The sequence below is a fragment of the Cervus elaphus genome, chromosome 15 (genome assembly GCF_910594005.1).
Source record: "Cervus elaphus chromosome 15, mCerEla1.1, whole genome shotgun sequence".
NCBI classification, from domain to species: Eukaryota; Metazoa; Chordata; class Mammalia; order Artiodactyla; family Cervidae; genus Cervus; species Cervus elaphus.
In genome coordinates this window covers 81,480,294-81,506,828 of record NC_057829.1, presented here as the reverse complement: position 1 = coordinate 81,506,828, position 26,535 = coordinate 81,480,294, and the positions used below count along the sequence as shown (strand labels likewise).

Sequence of the window (26,535 nt, the reverse complement as noted above, 5' to 3'; positions counted from 1 at the left end):
CTTTCTACAGGAGCACTTGTTTTTATATAACTTAAAGTTTGCAAGGTAAATACACTATAGTAAAGGACAGAGGCCCCAAACCCAGGGCTTGGTCAGGTGGCCTAACTGAGTGAAGGAGACTTGGTATGGGGCAATACGGAAGAGTGGGGTCTGTGGGGAAATGTGGAGCCTGGAACCTAGCCCCAAAAATATGCAATGGTAGACAGATATTGTTATGTAAAAATCCTTACTTCATATTGCCAGAACTTCCAACATTCTGAGAGAAGTCTTAAGTCAGGAATACTACATGAAATTTTCTGACTTTTAAAATAGTGTGTGGGGAACTTCCCAGTGATCCAGTAGCTAAGACTCTGAGCTCCCAGTGCAAGGGGCCTGGGTTTGATCCCTGGTCAGAGAACTAGATCTCATGAGTGGCAACTAAGAGTTCGCATGGCTCAACTAAAGATCCTGCGTGCCACCACTAAGAGACCCGGTGCAGCCAAATAAAGAAATAAAATAAATATTTTTTTTTAAATAGTGTGTGGGCTGAACAGTCTGCAAACCCTGAACTAAATGATAAATAGCCCCCACTACAGCCCGCACCCCAGCACCACTGGGCACTGCCACCATCTGCACCAAAGAAGACAACACGGACAGCAGCACCCACGGAGAGATGGCAAGGGGCATGGGGCACCCAGGCAGGGGGATGGCAGGGGCAAGGGCAGACCCCAGACCCCCACTCCTCAAAGCCCAGCTCCCCTGGAGGCTCCGGCCTCCTGGGGCACTTTCTGGGAACAGTCTATTATTTTTTAGGAAGGAAACAATCAGGAGCTAGGGTTCACTCTAGAGTCATTCACTCTAATCACGTTCACTTTACAGAAATTCACTCTACAGCCGGTTTCGCTAAAAGAGATCTGTAAGAGATATGATGGGCCTTTTCCCAGTAAAAATATACAAGATACGCTGAACATAAAGCCCTGAACTAGTCTGCAGGCCCCTGTGAAGGAGCAGAAACGAGTAACTTAAATAAATAATCCTACAAAACAAAGGCCTATACCTTCCTTCCCAAACTCAAAGCAGTGGGCTGGGCCCGAGACCCCACAGAGAAGACAAGTGCATTCTAGATTATCACTTGCCTGGTTTAAACCATTGAGAAGACACACAATACTGACAAGTTACTTATTCTCTTTCAGCTGCAATTGCCTCATCTGTGAAATGCAGGTAACAGCAGCACAGTTCTAATAGAATCCCTGGAAGCATAGAAACCATCCATCATCCTTTGGCCAACAGCCAGCTTCAGGAGTTTCCTGGGTGCTCCAGGGTTCATAATTCATCCCGAAGTATCTACTGAGCACCTTCTGTATACAGATGCACAAAACAGAGCAATACATAGGCACAGGTCCCAGTCTCCCCAAATCCACTTTTATTTCTAACAGTAAATCCTAAATATAATACATTTTCAAAAAGAAAAAAAAAAAAGCTTCAGAAATTACTCAAGCAGATGTCCTTGCACCTTCTTATTAAAATGATTCATGCTTTTTGTTATGGAACCAATTTACGAGTTTGGGGGAGTTTAAGCAGCCTGGGTGTGTCTTATAAATGGGCCCTCAATGAAAAAAAGAAAAAAAACTGTCACATACTCCCACTCCACAGCATTTGTAACACGTCCAGTCAGCCCACAAACAGTAGTACATTGGGTTTTTCCTTCACCGAGGATCTAATTTACATAGACTTAATGGTGTGATTTTGTTTTTAAAACTTACTCTTTTGCTTTAACATTTTCCAATTAGTTACACATTAGTGAATCTCAGGATATGGTTTCCCAACCATAATAGACAAACCAAGTCACTATTATTCTCTGTCCACAATGTTCGTTCTCCTGATTTATTTCTTTAATATAAACCTACACATGAAGAACATCACAGTCAATGAAAGCCAGATTTAGAAAACAGTTCTCACCCAACCTGGGTTTCTAGATCAAATTCAACACACAGCAGCATTTCAAATCCATCTAGAGAAAGAAAAAAAAAACCCACCTCAAAATATATTTCTGCCTCCCACTGACTGTGGGACTTGACAAGGATTCCTAAATCCTCTGTGCCTCAGTTTCCTCATTTATAAAATGGGGAGATCAACCCTGAATATTCATTGGAAGGACCGATGCCAAAGCTGAAGCTCCAATACTTTGGCCACCTGATGCAAAGAGCCGACTCATTGGAAACGACCCTGATGCTGGGAAAGATTGAGGGCAGGAGGAGAAGGGGGCGACAGAGGATGAGATGGCTGGATGGCATCACCGACTCCATGGACATGAGTTTGAGCAAACTCTGGGAGACAGTGAAGGACAGGGAAGCCTGGCATGCTGCAGTCCAAGGCATCTCAAAAAGTCGGACAAGACTGAGCGACTAAACAACAACCAGCTACCTACCTCATGGGTCTGTGATAGGGACTCAAGGAAATAAAACATATTTTAACAACTTTTTTTTCAACACCAACATGAGATAGTGGAACACAGGGATAGAAAGGGAACAGACCCTGCGGCCTGGGTTCAAATCCCAGCTTTTCCATTAATAACTATAACCTTGGACAGTTAAGAAAATTCTCTGAGCCTCAGCTGTGGAACTGCAATTAAAAACAGTATCAACCTCAAAAGGCAGTTGTGAGGAGGGCCCTGGCAGACATAACACTGTATTAAGTTTATAGCTATTTTAATGATGATAAAACAAAGGCTTATCAGAGGTGTTACCCTCTCCGGGGCGAGTGGCTATATAATGGGTTTATGGACATATCCAGGCTCCCACAAGGAAACAGATTTTGGGATCAAACCACTGTCGGCGTAGACAAATCCACTTCTGGGCTCACACACGGCTATTGTTCCTGAACACCTTGGGTTTCCATTTCCATGGTGACCAGTGTGTTTGTTTACTTGTTTCCTGATTTTTTTTTTCTACAACTGAAGTTCCACAAGGGCAGCCAGGTTGGAGACTGTATTGTTTGTAGCAAATATCAAATGCACCTGCCTCTGTGCTCAGGCAAAGCCTGAGACAAACGTTTAACCAGCCTTCCTGGACTCAGAGGATCCTCCTGATCAAAGCCCTCTGAGCCTGTCTTCTAGGGCCACGTAGTCCCTAAAGACATGGCTTCTAGCCCTGAGGGAGTCAGGACCCTTTGACTGTTAGTGTCAAGTCACAGGTCTCCCCAACAGGAAGCCCATGGGGATACAACTGGCTCCCAGGACGGCTGGAGACCAACATCATATAAACAACATAAGGAATTAATCTCTCTCTCTCTCACCCTGTCTCTCTCTGTCTCCCCCTCCCTCTGTCTCTCTTTCCCGCCCTCTCTTTCTCTCCAACTCTCTCTGTCTCTCCCTCTCTCTCTCATGCTGCCTTTATTCTCAAGCAGGATGCAGCAATAGCCACCAGCAGCTTCAAGTTTTCCTTCCGCTGGCTTAGTAACCCCAGCTACAGAAGAGCAGCCCTTTCTGGACCATGAATCACATCCTCATCTCTGGTCCCTGAGGGTAAAGAGAGAAGCAGTGCTCTGACTGGCCAGGCTTGGGTCACATGCTCACCGACAGAGCCAATGAGAAGTTACTACCACCCAACATCATGAAGCGAATGAGGAAGGAGTGGTCCCCCAAGAAAAATGGATGTGCTGTTACTAGAAGAGGGAATGGGTGCTGGACAGGGAAAAACAACACAGCCATCTGCTCCCACGTCTCTTCAAAGCTGCGGCTTGCTGCCACCTCACCCAAACTCCCCGCTGGCCTGGGGGCCCCTACAACCTTCTAGACTGGCCATTCCTCCACTCAGTGAGGCCCAAACCATACCTGCATCTTTTCCTAGAACCAGCAACATTTTCCCAGCTGCTCTGCAATGCTGTCTGGGTTCAAACTCAATAGTGTTGTTCACACATGTCCATATCCCATTAGGGGCCGAGTTCTATAGATTCAGCCTCCAAGGCCATGCCTACCCACTCCATCCCTTCTTTTGGAGAAGATCTTGGTCAACTCCCACACGCTTCTCAGAACCACTGGGCATTTGGCATCACAGCCTCTGCTGCCAGATCCTGCCTCTTCCAGCTCTTGAACAGCCTCCTCTGTTCAAGAACTCAGTGACACCTTTTGCCTAAAAAGTTAACTCCCGACCTCTCAGCCTGGCGTTCGGAGACCTCCCCACTCCCCATATGACTGTCCACTCTTCCAGCCTTTCTGCCCGCTGCTGCCTGGCAACTACTCCAGACACTAGGGAAAGCACCACCCCATGCCGCTCCCCGCTCCCCGCCCCGTCACCACCATTGGGCTCGAGCCTCCCCACTGCCAGGAACCTCCGTCTCCACCACGCTCCACCCTGTAACCTCATTAGGTGGAATTCTTCCCACAACACTGGCTTTGGGGTCAGATCCAAGTTCCAACACTTACCAGCTGCATGACTCTAGACAAGTACAGTAGCCTTTGTGTCAATTTGTCATGTGCAACGACACCTAACTCACCGTGACACCTAACTCACTGGATTGAAAACTACATCTCTATAAAGCCCCCCACCGGGGACTTCTCTGGTGGTCTAGCAGTTAAGACTCCATGCTTCCACTGCAGGGGGCACAGGTTCAATCCTTGGTCACAATACAGCCAAAAAATAAAAATAGATAAAAAGTATGTTAAAGTCATTAAAAAGCCAATTTTTTTAAAGCCCCCTTCACAGAGCCTTGCTTCCATCACCAGTCACATCTACAACTGGGTATTGTTTTTGCTTTGGCTCCATCTCTTCATTCTTTCTGGAGCTATTTCTCCACTGATCTCCAGTAGCATACTGGGCACCTACCGACCTGGGGAGTTCCTCTTTCAGTATCCTATCTTTTTGCCTTTTCACGCTGTTCATGGGGTTCCCAAGGCAAGAATACTGAAATAGTTTGCCATTCCCTTTTCCAGTGGACCACATTTTGTCAGAACTCTCCACCATGGCCTGTCAGTCTTGGGTGACCCTACATAGCATGGCTCACAGTTTCATTGAGTTAGACAAGGCTGTGGTCCATGGAGATCCAACCAGTCCATCTTAAAGGAAATCAGCCCTGAATATTCATTGGAAGGACTGATGTTGAAGCTGAAACTCCAATACTTTGGCTACCTGATGGAAAGAATTGACTCACTGGAAAAGACCCTGATGCTGGGAAAGATTGAAGGCGGGAGAAGGGGATGACAGAGGATGAGATGGTTGGATGGCATCACCAATTCAGTGGACATGAATTTGAGTAAACTCCAGGAGTTGGTGATGGACAGGGAGGCCTGGCATGCTGTAGTCCATGGGGTCGCAAAGAGTTGGACACAACTGAGCGACTGAACTGAACTGAACTCAGAGAGTCAGGCTAAATGTCTGACTCTGTGACCCCATGGGCTGCAACCCACCAGGCTCCTCTGTCCATGAGATTCTCCAGGTGAGAATACTGGAGTGGTTCACCATTTCCTTCTCCAGGGGATCCTCTTGATCCAGGGATGGAACCCATGTCTCCTGCATGGCAGGTGGATTATTTACCACTGAGCCACTAAAGAAGCCCAGTTCCTTTACAGAGCCTGGCATCCAGCAGGGGCTCTGTAAATGATGGCTTCACACCGTCAACCACCAACCTCCACGGTCCAGCCCAAACACCCAACTCTCGGTGAAGCCTTTACTGAATGCCCCCATCAAGACCAACTTTGTACTTATGTTCTACCTTGTAATGTAGTTGGTCACATACCTGTCCTTCCCCAACTATCCTAGAGCTTCCTGAAGCAGAAAGCTGTCCCTTTCATCTTTACATTCCTAAAGCACCTCACCTGGCCTTGCACACCTAGGAGGTGCTGGAATCGTACCAGTGAAACTGACTCCAACTGTGTGCATCCCAAAGTATTCCCACTCATGAGCTGTTCATTGGTTCACTAGATAAAGCTGACAGGACCCCAGTCCCAGGCACACATCCCTGGTTACAAGATTCCAGAGAGTGGAATCCACAGTGTCTCTTTATCAATTTCCCAACTTGTCACACAAGAATCCAAGGGCTCACACCCCACCTCACATCCCACCCCACACCGCCACGTGAGGATAAATTAGCCTAATGGTGGTGGTTGCTGTTGAAGGAAACACCTTCATGTTTCCTTCCATGGAAGCACCCACGTGTCCCAAAGAACGCAGCCAAACAAAGCAAGTGCCCTGGAAGGAAAAGGAAATCAACCCTGAACACTCATTGGAAGGACTGACGCTGAAGCTAAAGCTCCAATTCTTGGGCCACCTGATGCGAAGAGCTGACTCGGAAAAGACCCTGATGCTGGGAAAGATCGAAGGCGGGAGGAGAAGGGGATGACAGGGGACAAGATGGTTGGATGGCATCACTGACTCAAAGGACAAGAGTTTGAGCAAACTCCGGGAGATAGTGGAGGGCAGGGAAGGCTGGCATGCTGCAATCCTTGGGGTTGCAAAGCGTCGGACACGACTTGAGACTGACCAACAGCAAAAACAGTCCTGCCCAGGGTGCTGAGAAGAGTCCCGCTCTCCGCTCTTCCTCCTACGCCCCGCCTCCAAAATTCCTACCCAGAGGGGCTGCTTGCCTTACATATCACGCCCAGCAATAAAATGGAAGGTTTTCCCAAAAAATCAAATTCACATTCAAAAGACAAAGATGTTTCCCCACCCAGCAGAGTCAAAGGCACTAGATGCAGCAGAGTCTCGATGCACTAGAGTCTAGTGCATCTTAGTGCACTAGATGCACTAAGGCATTTATTCAAAGAAGCTAGTCAGTCAGCCAACAGATGGGTCCAAAAGGGGAAATTTCTAGAATCATTTGGGCAAGATGGCTAGAATAATCTTATGACTACCATAGTGAAATGCTAAGGACAACCCTTGGTGAGAGCCAGAGGGCCTGGCATGTTTATTTTTCTTATGGATTTTATTTATGTTCCCAACAAATGGCCTTACAAGACACAAATTGTCATTCCTCACCCCCAAATGGAAATGCCTTTATTTTTCCAAATATAATGAACGCTCAGTATACAAAATCCAGGTTTTCCTAACTTCCATTCACTGTGTTATGATCATCTTGCTGTGTCAGTAAGAATAAATCTCCATAATTTCTTCAGGGTTGCATATGAGTCCATTTTTTGAATACACCAAAATTCATTTCATCAAGCCTCTACTGAAGGTCACTGAAATCATTTCCAATTTCTATTAGAAACATTCTCTACTGAATGACCACCTGCATAGCACTTGTACATTGATTTTTCCTTTTTCCAAAGAAAATAACTTTTTATGCCATGTGGCATGCAGAATCTTAGTTCCCCAACCAGGGATTGAATCCGCACACCCTCCATTGGAAGCATGGAGTCCTAACCACTGGATCTTCAGGGGAAGTCCCAACCACTGGACAGCCAGGGAAGTCCCTAAGAAAATAATTTAGAAATAGAATTTCAAGGCCAAGGGTTGCACAATATATATATGTATGTATCCCAAGCTGTCCTCAAGAAAGACTCATTAATTTACACTCCTATCAGTAGAGGAAGTATGTTTGAAAGAACTTATTTACCCACATTTCCTTAAAGAGGCATTATCAATGCTTAAAAATTTTGCCAAGCTAAGATTATGTGCATATAAATAAGATTCTGCTTACTAGTGCGATTGAGACTGTTTTCTTGTAGAGTGAATCCCTATATACCACCTATCTGACCAGTACCCTTTTCATTCCACTAGAAGTGACCTCCCCACTAATAACCTCCATCCTCTTTGGAGCCACCATGTTCCTAGGACTTTACCTCGGTGGCCAGCAACCTAAGAGTCTAAGAACTGATGCCTGTGATTAATGTTAATTGTTCCAGGGCGATCCACTAACAGAAAGCAGGCCAATGTAGTCATTCCTTAGGATTATTTTTGAATCAGAACTGGGGAGGGAAGTACCAGTCTTGCAGGCATCTAACACGCCTGTCTCAATGACTAGTTAGCTAGTCATCTCAACACCATTTTCTGAGTAAGCTGTTTTTTTTCCATTGATTTGAATGCATCCTTTATTATATACTAAATGTTTGCATATACTTGGGTCTGTATCTGAACTTTGTATTCTATTTATATTCTTTCTTTGGTCTCTGTAATCTTTAGGGCATTATCCCCACGTGATGACCAAGATACAGAAAGGCTACCTGATTAGCTTTGTGACCTCAGATGAACGATCAGCAAAGCAAGGACAGAAGCCAAATTACCAGTCTCCACCTCGTACCGATTCCAGATGTAGAAACCTTACACAGAAGAGGACCACCAGCCCTCTCAACATCACGCTAGTCTATGAAATCTGTGTCACCAGCCAAGCTAAGGCAGATGTCTAGACAGGATGTTGCAGGGGAATAAAGAAGCGGGTCAGGATTTGCCAGGAAACCGACAAGAGTGCCTGGCAGCTCCCATTCCCATCTCTAACCGATTTCCCTGTAGGTGACAACAGTGTCCCCAACTAGAGTCTGAAAAGCAAGTGATGCCAATAAGTCTATCTCTGACTCCCTGAGGGACGTCACCAAGTCCACATGAAAATGTTCACATCACTCATGCCTAGATGGAAAATTTACATTTTCTCAACACTATTTCCTTATAGGTTTTTTTTTAACCAGACAGAGCACTGTCTCTTTTTAAACTTTCCAGGAAGACTGTTACAGGAAGATAATCTTCCAGGAAGATAATACAGTGCAGAACAATCAAACTGTTTATTTTTCACTTTTGATTTAATTTTCCTTTCCATAATCCACTAAAGAAAATACTAAAGAATCATGCATTTGCCTTTCTTAGATTGCAGGCTTCAGTTAAATTAACAGCGACGGATTTGGGGTTTTTGGTTTTCTTTTTTTCCTGTTTGTTTCTATTACACACATAACCCCTCCCAGCTCCAATCCTTTCCTTAGGGTAATTTTCATTTTAATGTGTAATGCCTGCTCTTCAAATCAACATCAAATTTTATTATGAACTAACCACAGATGAATCGTTATCAGTGGACTATGCACCAGCAAATTCTCAACATTTGAAGGGTGAGAAGAGCTCTGGAATTCTTGTAGGCTGAGGTGTGCATTTAAACAGCTGAGGAACGTTTGGCTCAGAAAGGTGAAGCAGTGAGTCTAAGTTCACACAGCCAGTGGGTCGGTGGCATATTCTTCCTCCCTTTCAACCTTTTCACTGTGTGAAAAGTCACTTCGATTATGTCCAACTCTTTGCAACCCCATGGACTGTATAGCCCACCAGGCTCCTCTGTCCATGGGATCCTCCAGACAAGAATACTGGAGTGAGTTGCCGTGCCCTCCTACAGAGGATCTTCCAATCCAAGGATCAAACCCATGACTCTTTCGTCTCCTGCATTGGTGGGAAGGTTCTTTACCACTAGGGCTACTTGGGAAACCTTGTCACTAGAAGCCTTAATTGCGCTTTCAGTAGAGATGGCACGTCTTGATGTGGTGCACTTAACAGCAAGAGAAGATACCACGTTATCCTGAAAAGCAAAAAAGTGGATGTCTCAGCGCTGCCTCTAGGAATTTATGAAACGGCTTTTCCCTGAGCTGTGCCAGGTACGAGCAACACGGCAGCCCCACGTGCTAGAAGATTCTGACCCCTGGTCGAACGTGTCTGTTCCTTGAATGCGACGCACAAGGAAAGCACAGACCTGGGAATCTAGTTCTGGTGCCAGTTCTACAGCGGGCATCCCAGCTGTGTTTTGGCATCAGAAGGGCCCGCTCAGCAGGGCAGCCCACTGATTCCATTCACCGATGCTGCCAAAGCAGAACCAGGACTCGGTGGGTCAGCGCTGCAGCAGGCATTTCTGGGCTTGAACCGCAGACTTCAGTTCACCATTAACATTTGGTGAGGCCAGGGAGATACAAGGAGAGAAAAATCCCTCGTCCCTGCTCTCAAGGAGTTTGCTGTTCAGTGGGTGAAGCAAAAAGCCTACCTAATATATATATATATATTTAAAATCCAGCTTGACAGAGGGTACAAGTGCCCCAACACTAAAAGACATGAGCAGAGGGGAGAAACCTACTGCGGGGGAAGCAGCAGAGGATCCTATCTAGGGAGCCAGGTTGGAGCTGAGTCTCCAAGATCATCTCCAAAGAGAGTGAGAAAACTTTAATTTTTTAATTATTTTTTATTGGCGTATAATTGCTTACATTGTTATGTTAGTTTCTGCCGTACAACTAAGTGAATCAGCCATATGTATACATATATCCCCTCCCTCCTGGACATCCCTCCCATCCCACCCCTCTAGGTCATCAGAGAGCACTGAGCTGAGCTTCCTGCACTTCACTGCTCTGAATTTTACACATGATACTGTCTATATGTCAATCCCAGTCTCCCAATTCATCCCACCCTCCCCTTCTCTGCCTATGTCTACACCTCTTCTCCCTGTCTGGTCGCTATTCCTGCCCTGGAACTAGGTTCATCTGTACCCTTTCTCTGGATTCCACATACGTGCATTAATATACGATATTTGTTTTCTCTTTCTGACTTACTTCACTTTGTATTACAGGCTCTAAGGCCCATCAGAGTGGTGGTCCTCACACTTGGCTGGTCCTCGGGAGTTTCTAAATTACAGCTTCTCATGAGCTTCTGATTCAGAATATCGTGGGCAGGACTTGATGTTATGGGTTGCACTGTGTCTGCTCCCCCGTGGCCCCCCCCCAAAAAACATATGTGGAAGCCATAACCTTCAGAATGTGACCCTTTTGGAAACAGGGTCTTTATAGAGGTAATTAAGTTAAAATGAGGTCACTAGGGTGGCCCTCAATCTAGTAAGACTGATGTCAATAAAAATTAATTAAAAAAAATAATCAGTGTGTTACAAAAAAAAAAAAAAAAGTAAGGCTGCTGTCCTTATAGAAGGGAGAAGTTTGGACCCAGAGACAGACGAGTACAGAGAGAAAACCGCCTGGAGAGACAGAGTCAGAGGAAGACCGCCATCTGCAAGCGAAGGAATGCTGGAGGCTACCAGAAGCGAGGTCTGGAAAATCTCTTTCCCCAGCACCTTCCGAGGGCGCGTGGCCTGCCCACAACTTGATTTTGGCCTCCAGAACTGTGAGACAATAAACTTCTGCGGTTCTAAGCTGCCCATGTTGTGGTTCTTCGCAGCCCTGAGCGGCCCTGGGGACTTCATGCCGCCTGGGAATCAGTATCAGACCCCAACTGCCGCAGAGGAGCACCCTCGGGTCCCACTCTGAAGGCTGCTTCCACGCTGGCCCTGCCCTCGGTGCCCACGGGGCTTCCTTCGGTCCTTCCTCTGGGGAAGTGGGGAAGGGAGGAGCGGGCTCTGGTGGTAGAGCTCCTTCCTGCAGATGACAGGGAGCCCAGGGCCCTGTGAGGACATCCTCCATTTAAGGGACAGCCTTTCTCCTTCCCCTGTGGCTTCCAGGCGCGGTGAGCCCTGAGCCAAAACCTCCGTAAATGCTTCCCGGAAGAAAAGGCCACTCTCTTCTCCAACTGTTACAAAAATACTGAGGACCCGGGACCTTGGACTTTGCTCTGGAGCCAAGCTTATCTCAGAAGGAGATAGACTAGGGCGGGCAGGGCCAGGACTTGTTCTCTTTTGTACTGTTTTCATTTGCGCTCTGGAGGCTCAAGGTGGGACCCACAGAACCCTCACCCAGGTAAATCACATGCAAACCGGCAGTCAAAGCAGTTACGGATGGAAGAACCTGCAGGAGTCCACAGAGGAGAGAGCCCAACCGGCTCAGTGACAGGAGGCAAAGGACATTATGTGGAACCAACAGCAGTCCCTTTGAAAGAATTAGGAAATGGTGCCCCCCTCTCCATAATACAGTTATAAATCTACTTCCTCTGAACAACAGACTCTGAACCCCAAGTTCAGATGCCTCCCTAGAGTTACTCAACATTCAACAAACATGGAAGTCCTTAAAGCTGGGGAAAGATGCAGTGAGTTAGCACCAGAGGAGGAATGGAGAGAAGTGGGTCCTTGCTGTGTGACTTTGGAAAATCACATCACCTCTCTGAGCTTGCTTTTTCTCAACCTGAGATAACAATAATAATGGCTGCCAAGTCTGGCTGGTGGTGATGAGCAAAAGAGAGAAATACATGAGAATTCCCTGGCAGACCAGTGGTTAGGAGTCCTCAATTCCACTGCCAGGGGCCCCCGGGTTTGATCCCTGGTTGGGGTACTAAGATCCCACAAGCCTCGCAGTGAGGCCAAGAAAAAAAGACAAAAAGAATTATGGGCCCTTATCTGAGCCTGTGTTCCCTGCTGATTCACACATGCAAAACCCAAGAGCAATTACAAAGCTGTTGCCAAGTCAGTCTTTGCCCGAACTTATTTCCCTAACTGAGGCTTTGAATACCATAGAAAACATGACTGAACACTCACATGGGGGTGTTAAATCCTAAAGGTTTCAAAAATGTTGCATCACGTGTCCTCATGTGTATCATGTTTCTTCCTAAGAAAATGTGCTCTGTACATCCCTAGGGTCACTTAACTCCATTTCAGAAATTATCACTATTCTTCCCAAAGTGGGGGGTGAAGAATGGGGTGGTGGGAGACCCTATTAGACAGATACCACCATGTTGGGGGCGGGGGGCGTGTAGGCAACTACGTGTTTAAGCATATAATGTTATCCAATGAGTAGAATAGTCCCACACTGTTTACAATATATCGAAAAATTGGAAAACCTAAATTGTTTGTTGTTCAGTCGCTAAGTCGTGTCCAACTCTTTGCGACTCCATGGACTGCAGCATGCCAGGCTTCCCTGTCCTTCACTATCTCCTGGAGTTTGCTCAGACTCATATCCATTGAGTCAGTGATGCCATCCAACCATCCCATCCTCTGTCGTCCCCTTCTCCTCCTGCCCACAATCTTTCCCAGCATCAGGGTCTTCTCCAATGCCTTTATGGTAAATGTCTTGGTTAAATACATCATTCAAACTACTCCAAAACAATCAAAGACACAGACCTGTTTACAAACAGATAACCCCTAAGGGTCTGTTAGAAAAACACCCAGCATTCCATTGAAACGACACTCCGTTTCCAGAGTCTTTCACAATTTTTCCTTACACCCCTCCATCCCATGGGAAACTATAAACACAGATATGGGACGGCACTACAACTTACTGTTGACCGAGAACAGCTGCAGAAGCATGTGTATACTAAGATCCCATCGGTGTCAAACGCATCTGTATGTTCATACGTGCATATACACAGAGATCAGGGGAAATGTCCACCAGAATGCTGACAGTAACCATCTCTGAGGGGTGGGACAGGCAGCAGGGGCACATGGGAGGAGGGAGATTTTTACTTCCTTCTTGATGTTTTGCACTGTCCTTTGCATTTGCTTTAGTAAGCAACTACTGTCTGTGCAGGAGCTTCCCAGGCGGCTCATTGGTAAAGAACCCACCTGCGAGGCAGGAGACACAGGTTCCATCCTCGAGTCGGGAAGATCCCCTGGAGTAGGAAATGGCAACCTGCTCCAGTATCCTTGCCTGGAAGATTCCACGGACAGAGGAGCCTGGCGGAGTACAGCCCGTGGGGTCGCAAAGAGTCAGAGACGACGGCGCGACTGAGCACGCACACACACAGCATACATTGTCTGTGCAAATGTTTGAAAGCCTTCAAATTAGGTAGAATGATTCATACTGAACCATGAGTCACAGGGCCACACCGATTATTTTACATACACGTTAGTACTGATGCTCCTATTAGCTGGTAAGATTATTGGGGGCAGCGGCTGCGATGGAGCAGAAAGACTATCAGAGTGGAGACTGGGTTTTACACTGGGTCCAGGCTGTGGAACTAGCAGAATACACCAGGAAAAGGCATGTACCTCTCTTAGCCTTTGATTCTTCATCTGTAATACAGGGAGGGATAGAACACACCTCACAGGACTGTAAAGAGTAAATGAAACCATGGGTACGAAGGATTGTATAATTCCTAAATGATTCCGTTAGAAAGAAGGGGGGAAGTCCCTGGTGGTCCAGTGGTTAAGACTCCATGCTTTCACTGCTGAGGGCGCTGGTTCGATCCCTGGTCGGGAAACTAGTCCCAAAGTCTTGCAGTGTGGCCAAAAAGATAAATAAAATTAAAATAAAACGACCTTTACTTAAAAAGAAAGAAATGGAAACGCCATTGTTTCCTGTCCTCCGTTCAGAGCCTAGCATGGGGCCCCACACACAGTGGGACTTAACTAAATATTGAATTTATGACACTGGGGAAGATGCAGAAACCAACGTAGGGTTTCTCCGCTGAGAATTCTGCTTGCAGGGATTTCCCCCAAGCTCTCTGCTTAGGGCAGACAATTAGAACACAGAGGCCCACCATGGGAGAATGAAATTATAAGCAGACGTAAGTCCACTTCTCTGATTAGGCCTCTCAAATGCTCGACCCCCTCACAGGCATTCCTGAAACGTTTGTAAGCCGCCCAAAAAGACTAGCGACAGTACCAGGCACTAGGATATAAAACAGTTAGCCACCTGATAGTAAACGGAAGGGAACCGGAAGACCAACCCTTACCTTAGTCACCCGTGGAAACCTCAAGGAAATCAGGTTTGTCCTTCTTTAATTTGCATCCTGCTCTATGTTATAAGAAATTAAGCTTTAATTTTAAAAAACCCCCTAATTGGATACTACTGATGGGAAGACATCTGGGGCAAATATCTAGGCCTGGTGCATTCCACCCCAAGCAGTGGTTAGTGGTTTGGGGAACGAGTGTGCGGCAGAATAAGCAATGGTTACTAATTATTATACAGCACAGGGCTTGGCATCGTCCATAAAGCCCCATCGTCAGGCCCCTTCCTCTCCAGAGAGGATTACAGGATTGACTGTTTGGACACTTTTTTTCTCTGAGTGAACATACATTTTCCTTGTCTTAATTGGATCCAGCCTCTTTGCCCCTGAGCAAAGAGGCCATTTTTCTATAACGATTCTATCCTTCAAATGCCAGGTCGGTCATCAGCCATCCCCGAGTCTGGAAGGAGCAATGTTTGGCTTCCTATTTTCTTTCCATTTGCTCAGCGTTGTTCTAGCAGTGATGCGAAAAGCATGTGAGGATCGTGTCCTAAGCTACCTCCGATTTAGCCAAAAAAGGTATGAGTGCTATCAGCGTGAAACATCTTCGACCCACACAAAGCCTTTAGAATTGGGGCGAACTGTTTGCCCCAAATGTTTGGACTAATGCAAATATTTATTTCTTCCAAAACAAGTAAAACAAACCACTTTCAACTTGGGGGTGGGGGTGGGGAAGTCTGCCAGACATTTTTCACGGTTAAGACAAACATTTAGAAAACATTTTCCAATTTGCCCTATACCTTTAGTTAATCTTTCTTAACCATGTTGAATCATCTCCTAATTTGCCATCTACTGTGACATGAAGGCCACGTCTTTCTTTTTTTAATATTTATTTATTTGGCTGCACCAGGTCTTAGCGGCAGCACTGAGGTTTTTCCTTCTTTGCTGCAGCATGCAAGACCTTATTTTAATTGCGACAAGAGGGATCTTTAGTTGCAGCATGGGAGCTGGGATGGCCCCTGCACTGAGAACTTAAGAGTCTTAGCCACTGGCCCACCAGGGAAGTCCCCCAAGGCTACTTCTTGAGGACCTTATTTTCTTGGCTCTTCCCCTCCTCCACATAACAAACACAGCATCAATCAATCATTCGCAGATCAAGGTTAGCTGAACACCTATGTTGCAGGCACACACTCATCTGACTGACAGTCTCCTTAATCTGTGACTGTAGGCTTGGTGGCATCAACTCACAACAGCCCTCAGCTTGAGAAAAATGGGATCTTGAGACATCTTTGCATTCTGTAGCCCAATTGCATCTGTAGCCCAATTCTCTGTCTGCACCCAACTCCCTATTTTGGGCTTCCCTGGTGGCTCAGTGGTAAAGAATCCACCTGCAGTGCAGGAGACACAGCTTCAATCCCTGGGTCAGGAAGATCCCCTGGAGGAGAAAATGGCAACGCACTCCAGTATTCTTGCCTGGGAAATCCTATGGACAGAGGGGCTTGGTGGGCTACATACAGTCCATGGGGTCTCAAGAGTCAGACATGACTTGGCGACTAAACAACAAAAACTCCCTACTTTTCTAGAGCTTGGGATTCCTTCTCAGGGGATGTTACCTAAGCATCCCAAGGAGCTCTTCCTGAGTGTCTGAACAGACAAGGTTAAGATGGAGCAGAGCGCGTTCCTGCACAAGCCATGAGGGAGCTGTTTTCCATGGCCCCTTTGTTGACCTTCTCCAGCTTGTTTCCATTTCACAAGTGGTGCTAAGACCCGTGCCAAGATGGAATTCCATTTCAAATGAGGTTTCATAAGGCCTTTTATCAGATATGCAGACCAATTACACTGACTGGGTTTTCTCTACCCCGTAGCTGAATCACTCTATCCTTCACCCCCCACTTCCTTTCCTGTAGTGGTTAAGTTCAGAGCTTCACCTTCTCTGCAGGAGCAGATCAAAGGCTTGACTTCCTGTCCCCTCGTTAGGGGGTTGGTGACATCCCGCTGTCTCCTCTCCATCAAGACAGCAACCCCCAAGAGACTCTCAGCTCCCAAAGAGCTTTGAAAAGTTGCTAAATTAATGCAAAACGCATGCGCACACACATGTTCTGGTTTCTAAACGCAAATACCCATACGGTTACCCCTGTAACATCTAAAAGGTTAACCCTGAGAGCGCTTTTCTGGGGGAAAGAGACTGCTTCACACATTCTCTTTGGGAGGGAGAAGGGATGTGCCCCGCGATGTGGCAGGGAAATCACTCCAGTAGTTTCCCCCCTCCCCTTCCCACTTCCCCTTCCAAGCCCCCTACTTTTTCCTCTTTTTAACATTTATTTATTTGGCTGCGCCGAGTGTTTAGTTGTATTGTAGTACCTGACCTTTTTAGTAGAGACACCTGTGCTCTAGTTCCCTGACCAGGGATCGAACCTGCGCCCCCCAGCACTGGGAGTGCAGCATTCTAGCCGCTGGACCACCAGGCAAGTCCCCCTACATTTTTTTTTTTTTTACATTTTTATTAGTAAAGAGAGTTGCAAAGTCCTGAGCATATACCTGGAGAAGAAAATGGCAGCCCACTCCAGTGTTCTTGCCTGGAGAATCCCAGGGACAGAAGAGCCTGGTGGGCTGCCGTCTATGGGGTCGCACAGAGTCAGACACGACTGAAGCGACTTAGCAGCAGCAGCAGATCATATAACTAAGGCGCCACCATCGCACAGAGGTGCTTGGGGACAAGGATCTCCCGGGGGGCAGCAGGCACCGAAGGACGCGGGGCCCGGGGCAGACGTGACCTGCACGCGCCGGGTGCTCACACCCGGCCCTGCCAAGGAGAGGGCTGCCGCCACTGACATGCGGCTACTACCGTGCATCTCCTTTAAGCTCCTGTCCCTTGGGGGCAATTCTTTGGCTACTCAAGAGTCTCCCCAAGCCCTGCCAGTTAAAGAATGCCAAGAGGCTGACTGGCCTTGCTCTTCGGGTGTGCAGATATGCATGAGGATGTGGGGAAGGCAGGTAGGAGAACACAGGTGATGCGGCTTCAGAAAGAATCGCAGCCACGTGTGCGCGCACACACGGGCATGTATGTTATTTGCCCCTCCCCGCCCCCACCCCCCGTCAATCACAGATTCATTTGCGTTGATAAAGAGTTCTATTTTTTGCTTCTTTAAATCATCGCTTTTATTTATGTATTTATTTGGCTGCGCCAGGTCTCAGTTGTGGCAGGTGGGATTTTCATTGCCACGAGCAGGATCTTTTCAGTTGCAGCACACCGGCTCAGTAGTTGTGGCAGGCGGACTTAGTTGCCCTGAAGCATCTGGAATCTTCCTGGACCAGGGATCAAACTCAGGCTCCCTGCCTTGGGAGCATGGAGTCTTAACTGCTGGACCACTGGGGAAGTCCCAACAGTTCTACTTTTAAAATGGAAACGCTGACTGGGAGGACTCACCTTATGGCAGTCATTCACAGCCTAATAGGAATTACATCCTCCAACTGCTCTCAATTTGGCTGAAATCAGGGTCTGGGAGAGCAGTCAGATTCCCTTTTTTTTTTTTTTTTTTTTTGCCCCTTTCCCCAAGAAATCTGTTACAGACTCTTTCTCACCCACAATGGCAACCTCAGAGCATTTACATTTAGAAACCATACCGCCCTGAGAAATGGGTTTGGTTTGGGGGGTTTTGATTTCTGTGGGAGTTTGGGGCTCATGTTAATATGATTATAAGGGAAGGGAAAGATTTCTTTGGGAATGTTAAAGGATTTTGGAGGGCTTCTCCAGAAAAGTCCACATTTCAAGTAACCTTGGACAAGCAAGTCCCTTTCTTCCATCTCACTTTCCCCATCTGATAAGCAGAGGTGATTCTATTCTGGAAAGTGGAGAACAGATGAGGAAATCCCCTGAGAAGCCTTGGGGCAGCCCAGATCCTGGCCACCCTGTGGGCCTCTGCGGCCACTTCCCAACCCAGGAATGTTTGTATCTGTTTATCTCAGTTTCTTTTACTTTCTGCACAGGTCCCAGAAGTTGTCCTTTGAGGTTTATTTCATCATTGCCTTAAAAAAAAAAAAAAAGAAAAGAAACAACTGATACTCCACAGGCTACAGATTCCTAGAGACAAAACAGGCCCAGTGGAAATTAGCCTAATTTATTACTGACTCCTGTCAGGAGGAGGTTTCCAGTTGACTCCTTGGCACAACTTCAGATAGCTATTCTCTGCTTCTGACCCCAAGAACAGCAGCAAGCTGTTTTATTGTTTCAAATAACCATGCTGCTTTCTAAGTGTGTTCTAACAGTGTTGTTCTTAAAATGTTTCAAATCTCACAGGAAAAGCTTTTAAGGAGAAATTATGTTAAAGTGGACGCAAGAACAGTGTGTTTTTGACATCTTTCTCCATGATCTTCTTGCAATCTGTCCTGTTCAAAAGAAATCATCTTGCTCATTTTAGACCACCTTTTTTGAAGTAAATAGAAAGAAGGTTTTTTTTTTTTTCCTTCTTTCTGTGGATTTACTGTACACACTTTTTTTTTAATTAATAAAATTATTTTAAAATATCCTCACCTCAGGAGTTTCTAGAAGAAACATGGGGCCCTGTGTGTATCTGCATGCATGCTAAGTCACTTCAGTCGTGTCCAACTATGTGTGAGTCTATGGACTGTAGCCTGCCAGGCTCCTCTGTCCACAGGGATTCTCCAGGCAAGAATACTGGAGTGGGTTGCCATGCCCTCCTCCAGGGGAACTTCCCAACCCAGGGATCGAACCCAAAACTCATATAAGTCTCCTGAATTGGCAAGCAGGTTCTTTACCCCTAGCGCCACTTGGGAAGCCTATAACACACACTTAGTTTGAATCGGGACAGTCAGTTGCTCAATCAAGGCCAACTTCCCAAAAAGATATGGAAAAAAGGAGGGGGAGGTGAGAAATATGAGTGGCTTATTACTACCACCAATATTTATGATTGTCTTTGAACTGTGTTTTTCTCTGATTAGGACTCAGTCCTAATCTCCAATCCCCCAGCCCCCTGCCCCCCAGTCCTCCCTCTGTTTCTCGCCTCCTTCCCCCTGCCCCCTCTCTTACCTTCTCCCAATTTTCATGTCAGAAGTTTAGAGGTTCTCACCTTCATTTAACCCAATGTGTGTAGAACCCTAGAAGTTACGTCCAAGGAACTTTCTGCAGAGCCGGGGGTACTCCACTTCTGCACCATCCTGCAGGGTAGCCACTGGCCCCTTGTGACTGCTAAGCACTTGAAACGTGGCTGGCACGCTTATGGAATGGAATGTTTCACTTTAATTAATTTTTTAAAATATTTGGCACACCAAATATTTGGCACACCAGGTCTTAGTTGCAGCACTCGGGCCCTTTAGTTTTGGCACATAGGATCGAGTTCCCAGACCAAGAATTGAACCGGGGGCCCCCTGCATTGGAAGCTCCGAGTCTTACCCACTGGGCCACCAGGGAAGTCCCTCACTTTAATTAATTTAAATATAAACAGCCACATGCAGCTAGTAGCTACCATGTTGGAGTGCGCATCTTCAGAGGACTAGACAGACACTTGAACATTTTCAGGTCATTCCAGGTGACAGGCTCTACCAGGGGACGTGCTCAAACCCAAGAAATCCCAAGAAAAATCCAGAAAGGAAGGCGGCCCATCGGTTCCGCCCAGGCTGCTGCCCCAGGAAGACCACCAAGGTGTTACCTGGAAGACACCTCTCTACACCAGTTTCTTCTTGGATCTTCTCATTCCCCAACCAAAGGGACCTCTTGCAATTGTTTTATGTGGTTTCCATTTGTAGGAACTGGCCTTCATTAAAAACACCCGTCTTGGAAAATCAGCAGTTGTCTTCCAGATTCCAGCCTATCCCTCAAATATGACCTCTGAGTTATCCTTAAATCATGGTTTGGTCCCGCAGGCTAGTGTCCAAGTTCTAGGCATAGCAGAGTCAACAGAGTTTCCAGCTAAGCAGGTTATACCACAATCAGCTTCAGCTCCTTGGAGGAAAAATCAGGTTCTACTCAGATCTATTAGTTTAAAAGCCTAAGAAGTTAATGATGATGTCCAATTCCATCTCTTAACCCACCTCCAGCTGTGCCTCTCCAAGGCTAACATCCAAAATGTCACCTCTCAGGGTCCTTCAACAATCAAATGCTGAATGAATGAATGAATGAATGAATGAATGATTTGAGCCTTTTAAGAATTTCAAAAGACAATGTAAAAATGGTTTTCACAAAACAAGAAACTGGGGGAGGGGGCAAAGTCTAGACAGGACAGAACTGCTTTCTCTTTAAAAGGTAACATGAATAACTGTTCGAATATTTGATAATAATAAAGAATTTGTGCTTAAAAAAAAAAGTAAGCACGAGTTATACCAAATGGGGTGCTTCCCCCACTGTCTGGATGGTATTAAGTGCAACAATATTTCTTTATCCCCAAAAGATAAAATTTTAAGAAGGTTTATGGATTAAAATCTTTTCGATATTTAGGATATTTTAAAATAAAATTTTCCCCTGAAATGTAACAGCATGTGTTTCAAAGTAAAAATCACTCCTATTACTTAAGCCCACATAATCTATTTTTAATCATTTAAAAATCACATTTTAAAACCCTTTATCTTCACTATTCTATTTTGAAGTAAGGTGTGGGGGCTAGGGGTTGTAAGACTGAAGAAATTCCCTTTCCTTTCCTGTGTGTCACCTGTTTTTAGTCACCTTCTATCATCTTCTCAAGTTTCACCTAAAATTGTATGATCTATTGTAGTAAGAGCTTTTTGTAACTGTAAGACTTGTTTATTTCAAAAATGTTAAGATATTATAATGCTTTACCATGAGCTACAAATATGCCAGCAACAAATTATTAACTTTAAGTATTGACCAAAGTCCTGAAACCATTTCATTAGAAGAATGGGTTTGATTGGCCCTTGGTAAAGGTCAACTTGGTCCTTCACTGAGCTCTTTCCTGAAATTCACTCGGATGTTATTGAAGTCTTCGGCCCACACCCAAAGGGTATCATTTAGCAAGCCACTACAAGAGTTATGGCTGCTGAAGACATAATTCAAACAAGGATTAGTCTGGGGAGTGGAAGAATCAAGCTTTCTGGAGTTTAGAATCTGACAAGAAGCAGCTAAGCTATTGAAAGATGAGAGTCTTGAGGGCATTTATCTGATGGTTTTAAAAACCGGCAGCTAGATTAATTAAAAGCATCATTTGAAACCTTTCTGTAAGAAAGCAAGGCCTCTGAAACCATTTGCTTTTGGTTTCTCCACGTCCAAGTTGTCAGTACTGAAAAGAAACTCAGAAAAAGTAAAAGGCAGTTTTGTTTAATGATAGCATTGTACTTAATAGGCCCAGCAGCTTTAACACACGATGAGCTGCCGACGCCCAGGATGCAAAAACTGCGGCTCTTCTGTGCAGAGAAGCTCTAGGGCAGAAGCAGCCACGGGGGTGGATTAAGTACGCCTGTGAAAACGGCTGCGGGCTTCAGAGACATTCCAGTGTTCTAATAACGATATTTCAATTTTGTCATCATGAACTAGGGGTGCAAGGAAAAGAGGGAAAGGCTCTCAGCCTTGCTGTGGAATGCTGAGTCTGTCCCAGCAGGCTGGCTGCATGCAAACCCCCTCCTCTCCCCTGCCCTTCCCAGCCTCTGCGGTCACCTGTTTCCAGGTCCCCAGTCTTAATCATCGGGAAAATCCAGGCCAACAAATTTACAGAGATCTGTGAGTGAAAGGTTCTTGCACGTTCTGATTTTCGACATCCTGACCAAGGGCAAAATCATGACGTTTCTGACTTCTCAGTTCCTGTAGTCGTGCCTGCTAGTACCATGCTCAGGAAAATGTGATCGATACTCCTTCTCTGTCCTCTTTATTGATCAAATATGGCTACTACTGCCCTGGGAAGAAAGGAAGGGTGGGACCTTACAAAATTTCTTCTCACCACCGTTCAAAGAAGTGAGACAAAACACTAGAATATGACAAAAATCACAAAAACCTTGACTGCAACAATAAAATCAAAAGGAAACACACAAAAGGCCCTCTGCAAACACTCTTTCTCACTACTATGATTTCAGCACTAGTGTGCTTGCCAATTTTCTGAGATTCTGAAATGTAAATAGATAGAATTAGTCTTGGGTTTCTTTTCATTAAATGCTTAATCACTTAGCTCATTTCCATAAATTGGCATGAATTCAGTCTCAGCTTCTTTTCCTTTTTCACCCTTAACCACCCATTTTTTAGGAGAGTAATCTAAAGTTCCTAAGAGTGATCAAGTTGATGCTTTCTCTTGAGTCCAGAACAAAATACATTTGGGTGGTTTATAATTTTGAACCCAGATCTCCATCTTATTTCAAAAAACAGTCACAAAGGTGCAAGCTATTTCCAGTGTTTTCTAATTATTAATGATGAACCACTTTAATTCACTTACAGATTTTCTATCTTATTGCTATACTCATTTTTCCACTTTATAAAAGTATTATTAAGGTAAGAATTTTAAGTTACAATGAATTTATAAGGCATCTGCCTTTGAGAATGCATAATAATAACAAGAGATAGGCCCCCAAATTACCCACCAACATAGACAACTACAAATTCATAGCATTTGCAAAGTGTGTCTGTCTTTCTTCAAGGCCTGTTTCTCTACTGTTTGGGACAAATGTGACTTTTACTTGAAAGCCGCATTTTAAATTGTTTACAATGTATTTTGTTAACTGAACTAAATTAAATTTCCCATTCACCAACCATATTTCTCATTTATAACCACTCACAAGAATCTTCAAGGAAGAAGTGGTTTTAAACACTGTAAACAATTCAGATTTTTAGAGATACTAAAAATTTTATGTTAGATCTTTCATTACACTAACTGGAACTTTCATTTCTGAATATGTGGATAATGTGATTACTAGGAGAATTATTTAACTGAAAAGAATGACTTCAACTATGTAAGAATTGAAAAGAGAAAAATAAATTGCTTTTATTTCTAAAAGCTTCTACAATAATTAGAATACATGTGCTCAAATCTTTAATAAAGACCCAGAGAGAAGAAAGTGGAAGCACTTAAAATCATGGATTCTCTTTAGACATAAAAGAGAAAGACGGGGAGAAATGCAGATTTCAAAATGAAATTTCCATGTAAGTGATTAGTTTTTCTCATTCAGGTGTCAAGTTTCTCTGTATTCTTACTGGGAAGGCCCCCTCCATTTCAAAGGAATTGCAGGAGCTATTTTCTCACCCTGAGATGATGACCAAACTCTCAAAGAGAAATTGAAAAGACTTTAAAAGGAAAAGGAAGTAAAAGGCACATTCTTGAGAACATTTTAATCACTGTAATTCGGTCATTCCATATAAGCCTCCAGACTGTAGCTCTCTTTTCCAAGGCTCTAAAAAAACCAATTTGTTAACCTGACAGACAAAATTACCAAGCGGTGCATTCATTTCAGTGAAAAAATCTGGGGAGACCAAACTGGGGGAGAAAATTAATAACACTCTGCCCACTCCAAGCAAAACATTTTAAAAGAAGCAATCAAATGCTAAGGAAAAAAAAAAAAAAAAGCAAGCTCTAGGCAAATAAGTGTGTAGAGCAGCAAATGTAGGCAGCAGAATTCCCCGGGCAACAGGAGAAACCAGTGAAACTTGCAAAGCCTCCAGTATCGTCACATCCAATGATTTCCCAGGAAAAAATTTCAGAATGGAGAGGGAAAACTTTCCCAGCCCCCGAGCCCTCAGGTGTACAACCATATTCCACCACTAGGTGGCGGCTGCAAAGGCTGTGAGCCAGGGGCTGTTTTCTCCGCTTTTTCCCCCTCCAGGACTCACTGCCCTGTTCAGGAGACAGCCCACTAGCCTCTTGGCCCAATTTGCTTAAAATGTTGGGTTAGGAAAAAAGAAAACACTCGGGCTTTAGACACTGAAGTCACCAGGAACAGCCTCTGTTAAAAGTCTGTTCACACCAATGCTGGGCAATGGGAAGAACAGACCTGCACATTTTCAACTCGGCTGGAGTTTTCGATGCAAACCTTATAGGCTGCTGCTTTGGAGACAAGCGAAGCTGAAATTACGACATGAGTTGTTGAGTTGTACATCACCTACTCACACACCGTGTACAGTGCCACAAGGTGATGGAGTCGGCTGGATAAACATGAACTGCTGGCCAGCAAAGTCTTCCTTCATTCATCAAAGTGTGTGAATGAAAAATATTAAGAAGTAAATAGGGTGTTTTCATGGACTGCTCGCCGTGTACTCTTCTGAAGTCAAGACCTTACCGAGACTGCTTTCGACCTTGGGTGTCAAATAAAGCCTCCTCCCATGAAAGGGAAAACCACTTCCCTTTTCATAAAAAGGCTGCACCCAGAGCTCAAATCTTGGCAAAAGAAATGTTACATAAATTCCAGGTGTTCCTAAATATGTATGCTTGCCCGCACGGAATCATTTTAGGAAGCATCTAAGTTTCTGGGGCACTTTCTCTCTCACCCTCTCCCTCTCTCTTTCCGTCTCAAGGAAGAGTCAAAAAGTGCGTTTATAGTCTCGACTTAGCTTCTTACCCACTCCATTTAGACGATATTTCCTGCCAACCTAATGCAGAAAATCTAATGATTTGCATCCAAAACACATCTAAGCACTGGCACACTTACCTTTCTTTTCTTAATTAAGCCCCAAACCAACAAAATCCACTTATCTCTCTCTCTCCTCAATGGGGGAAAATACCACCCCTGAAATCATGAATTCTTTTCTACATGATTTGTACAGCCATCCTCTCGTTATGTGAACAGGCTAATTCCTCAACATCTTACTTTGCCTTTAAAAGGCTTCCTTCCACAAGACGGGATTTCCCTAAGAAACATTCCCAGCGGATGGTTTCCAGCAATAACCTATATCAACTATGCCGGCGCCCCTCCACCGCTCCCCGCACCGCTCCCCCCCCCCCCCCCCCCCACGAATTCACTCACAGAACCATCCCGGGCCAACTTGGAAAAGCTGTTTGATTTGTATGTTTGCCCATCTCTTCCTGAATGAATGCCTTTCCAACTGACCTTTCAACAGCTGCCGAGAAGGCACGGCATGGTAAGGTTAGAGCTGGAAACTAGGGACTCTTTCTTAGCATCCTAATCCTTGCAACCTCGACGTGACGTTTCCCCTTCTCTGCCCAAGTCCAGGTTCCCCGAGCACAAGGGCAGGAGCCGTGAAGCGTTTGCCGAGCACTCTCCGAGGTGCCCTGCTCCCGACCAAACTCACTGCGGGCATCCCGCACCCGCCCGGTACCCCGGCTCGTGGCGAAGGCACCAGGCACGCACCCGCACTGCCTCTTACCTTCCCTGGCTTTCAGCAAGACCGTGTTGGCCACGATGTTTTCCAGCTCCATTGACAGTCGGCGGTCAGCGAGGGAGCCGGCCGGCGGGGCTGTCAGCGCCTGACGGTGCTGCCGCTGCTCGGGCTGCTGCTGCTGCTTGCCGGAGCCGGGAGCGAGCAGCCCGCCTAGCCTACCGCATTATTCTTTGCTCTTATCCCTCGGAGTTTCCACCTCTGCAAAGAGGAGCCGACGCCGCCGCTTCTTCCTCCCTCTGTGTCCCCCCTCCCCCCCCTCCCTCAACAGTTTCCCCCCCCACCCCCCACCCTGCGCGCTGCTCTGTCACTCCATTCTCCTCCCCTCGGGCTCCCGCGGATGCTTTAAGGCTTCGGATGCTTCTGCCTCCCCTCTGTCCGTCCCGGGGGTGTGGTACTCGCAGGCTCGGGGCGGCCGTACTGCGCAGGCGCTGGGCCGGGCCGCGCCTCCCGCTCCAGCCCTCGCGGCGCGGGGCCTGCTGGGACTTGTAGTTCGGCCCCGCGCGCTGGGCTAGGGCCGGGACTGGCGCGCGGCTGCGGGAATCCGAGAACCGCCCCGGGACGTGCCTTCGGAGGGAAGGCGTTGGGGGCGTGCAGCTGGCGAGTCAAAGGCGGCTCGGCGGAGCTGAAGCCCCCCTACCCACCCACTCCAGTCCTGGGGCCCGTTCTCTCACATCCACGCCCGGGGGGGAGGGGTGGTCCCGCTCTCCCGCTTCCCGTCCTGCGGAATGCCCAGAAAACGAAGTGCACGGGCCACGGCGAGAGCGGGGCGAACCGCTGCGTCCGGCA

At 46.1% G+C, this 26,535-nt stretch overlaps 1 protein-coding gene across 2 annotated transcripts in view; it reads right to left on the bottom strand.

The window, feature by feature from the left end:
- The window catches only part of GRK5 (G protein-coupled receptor kinase 5), a 225,651-nt gene extending 199,568 nt beyond the window's left edge, over positions 1–26,083 (bottom strand). The window contains exon 1 of one of the 2 annotated variants that reach the window (XM_043924897.1): positions 25,735–26,083. In XM_043924897.1, coding sequence (XP_043780832.1) covers positions 25,735–25,786 — 52 coding nt within the window. In that variant the 5' untranslated portion in view covers positions 25,787–26,083. The remainder of the gene's footprint in view (positions 1–25,734) is intronic. The other variant, XM_043924896.1, reaches the window with a different exon arrangement.
- Between the last annotated feature and the right edge of the window lie 452 nt (positions 26,084–26,535).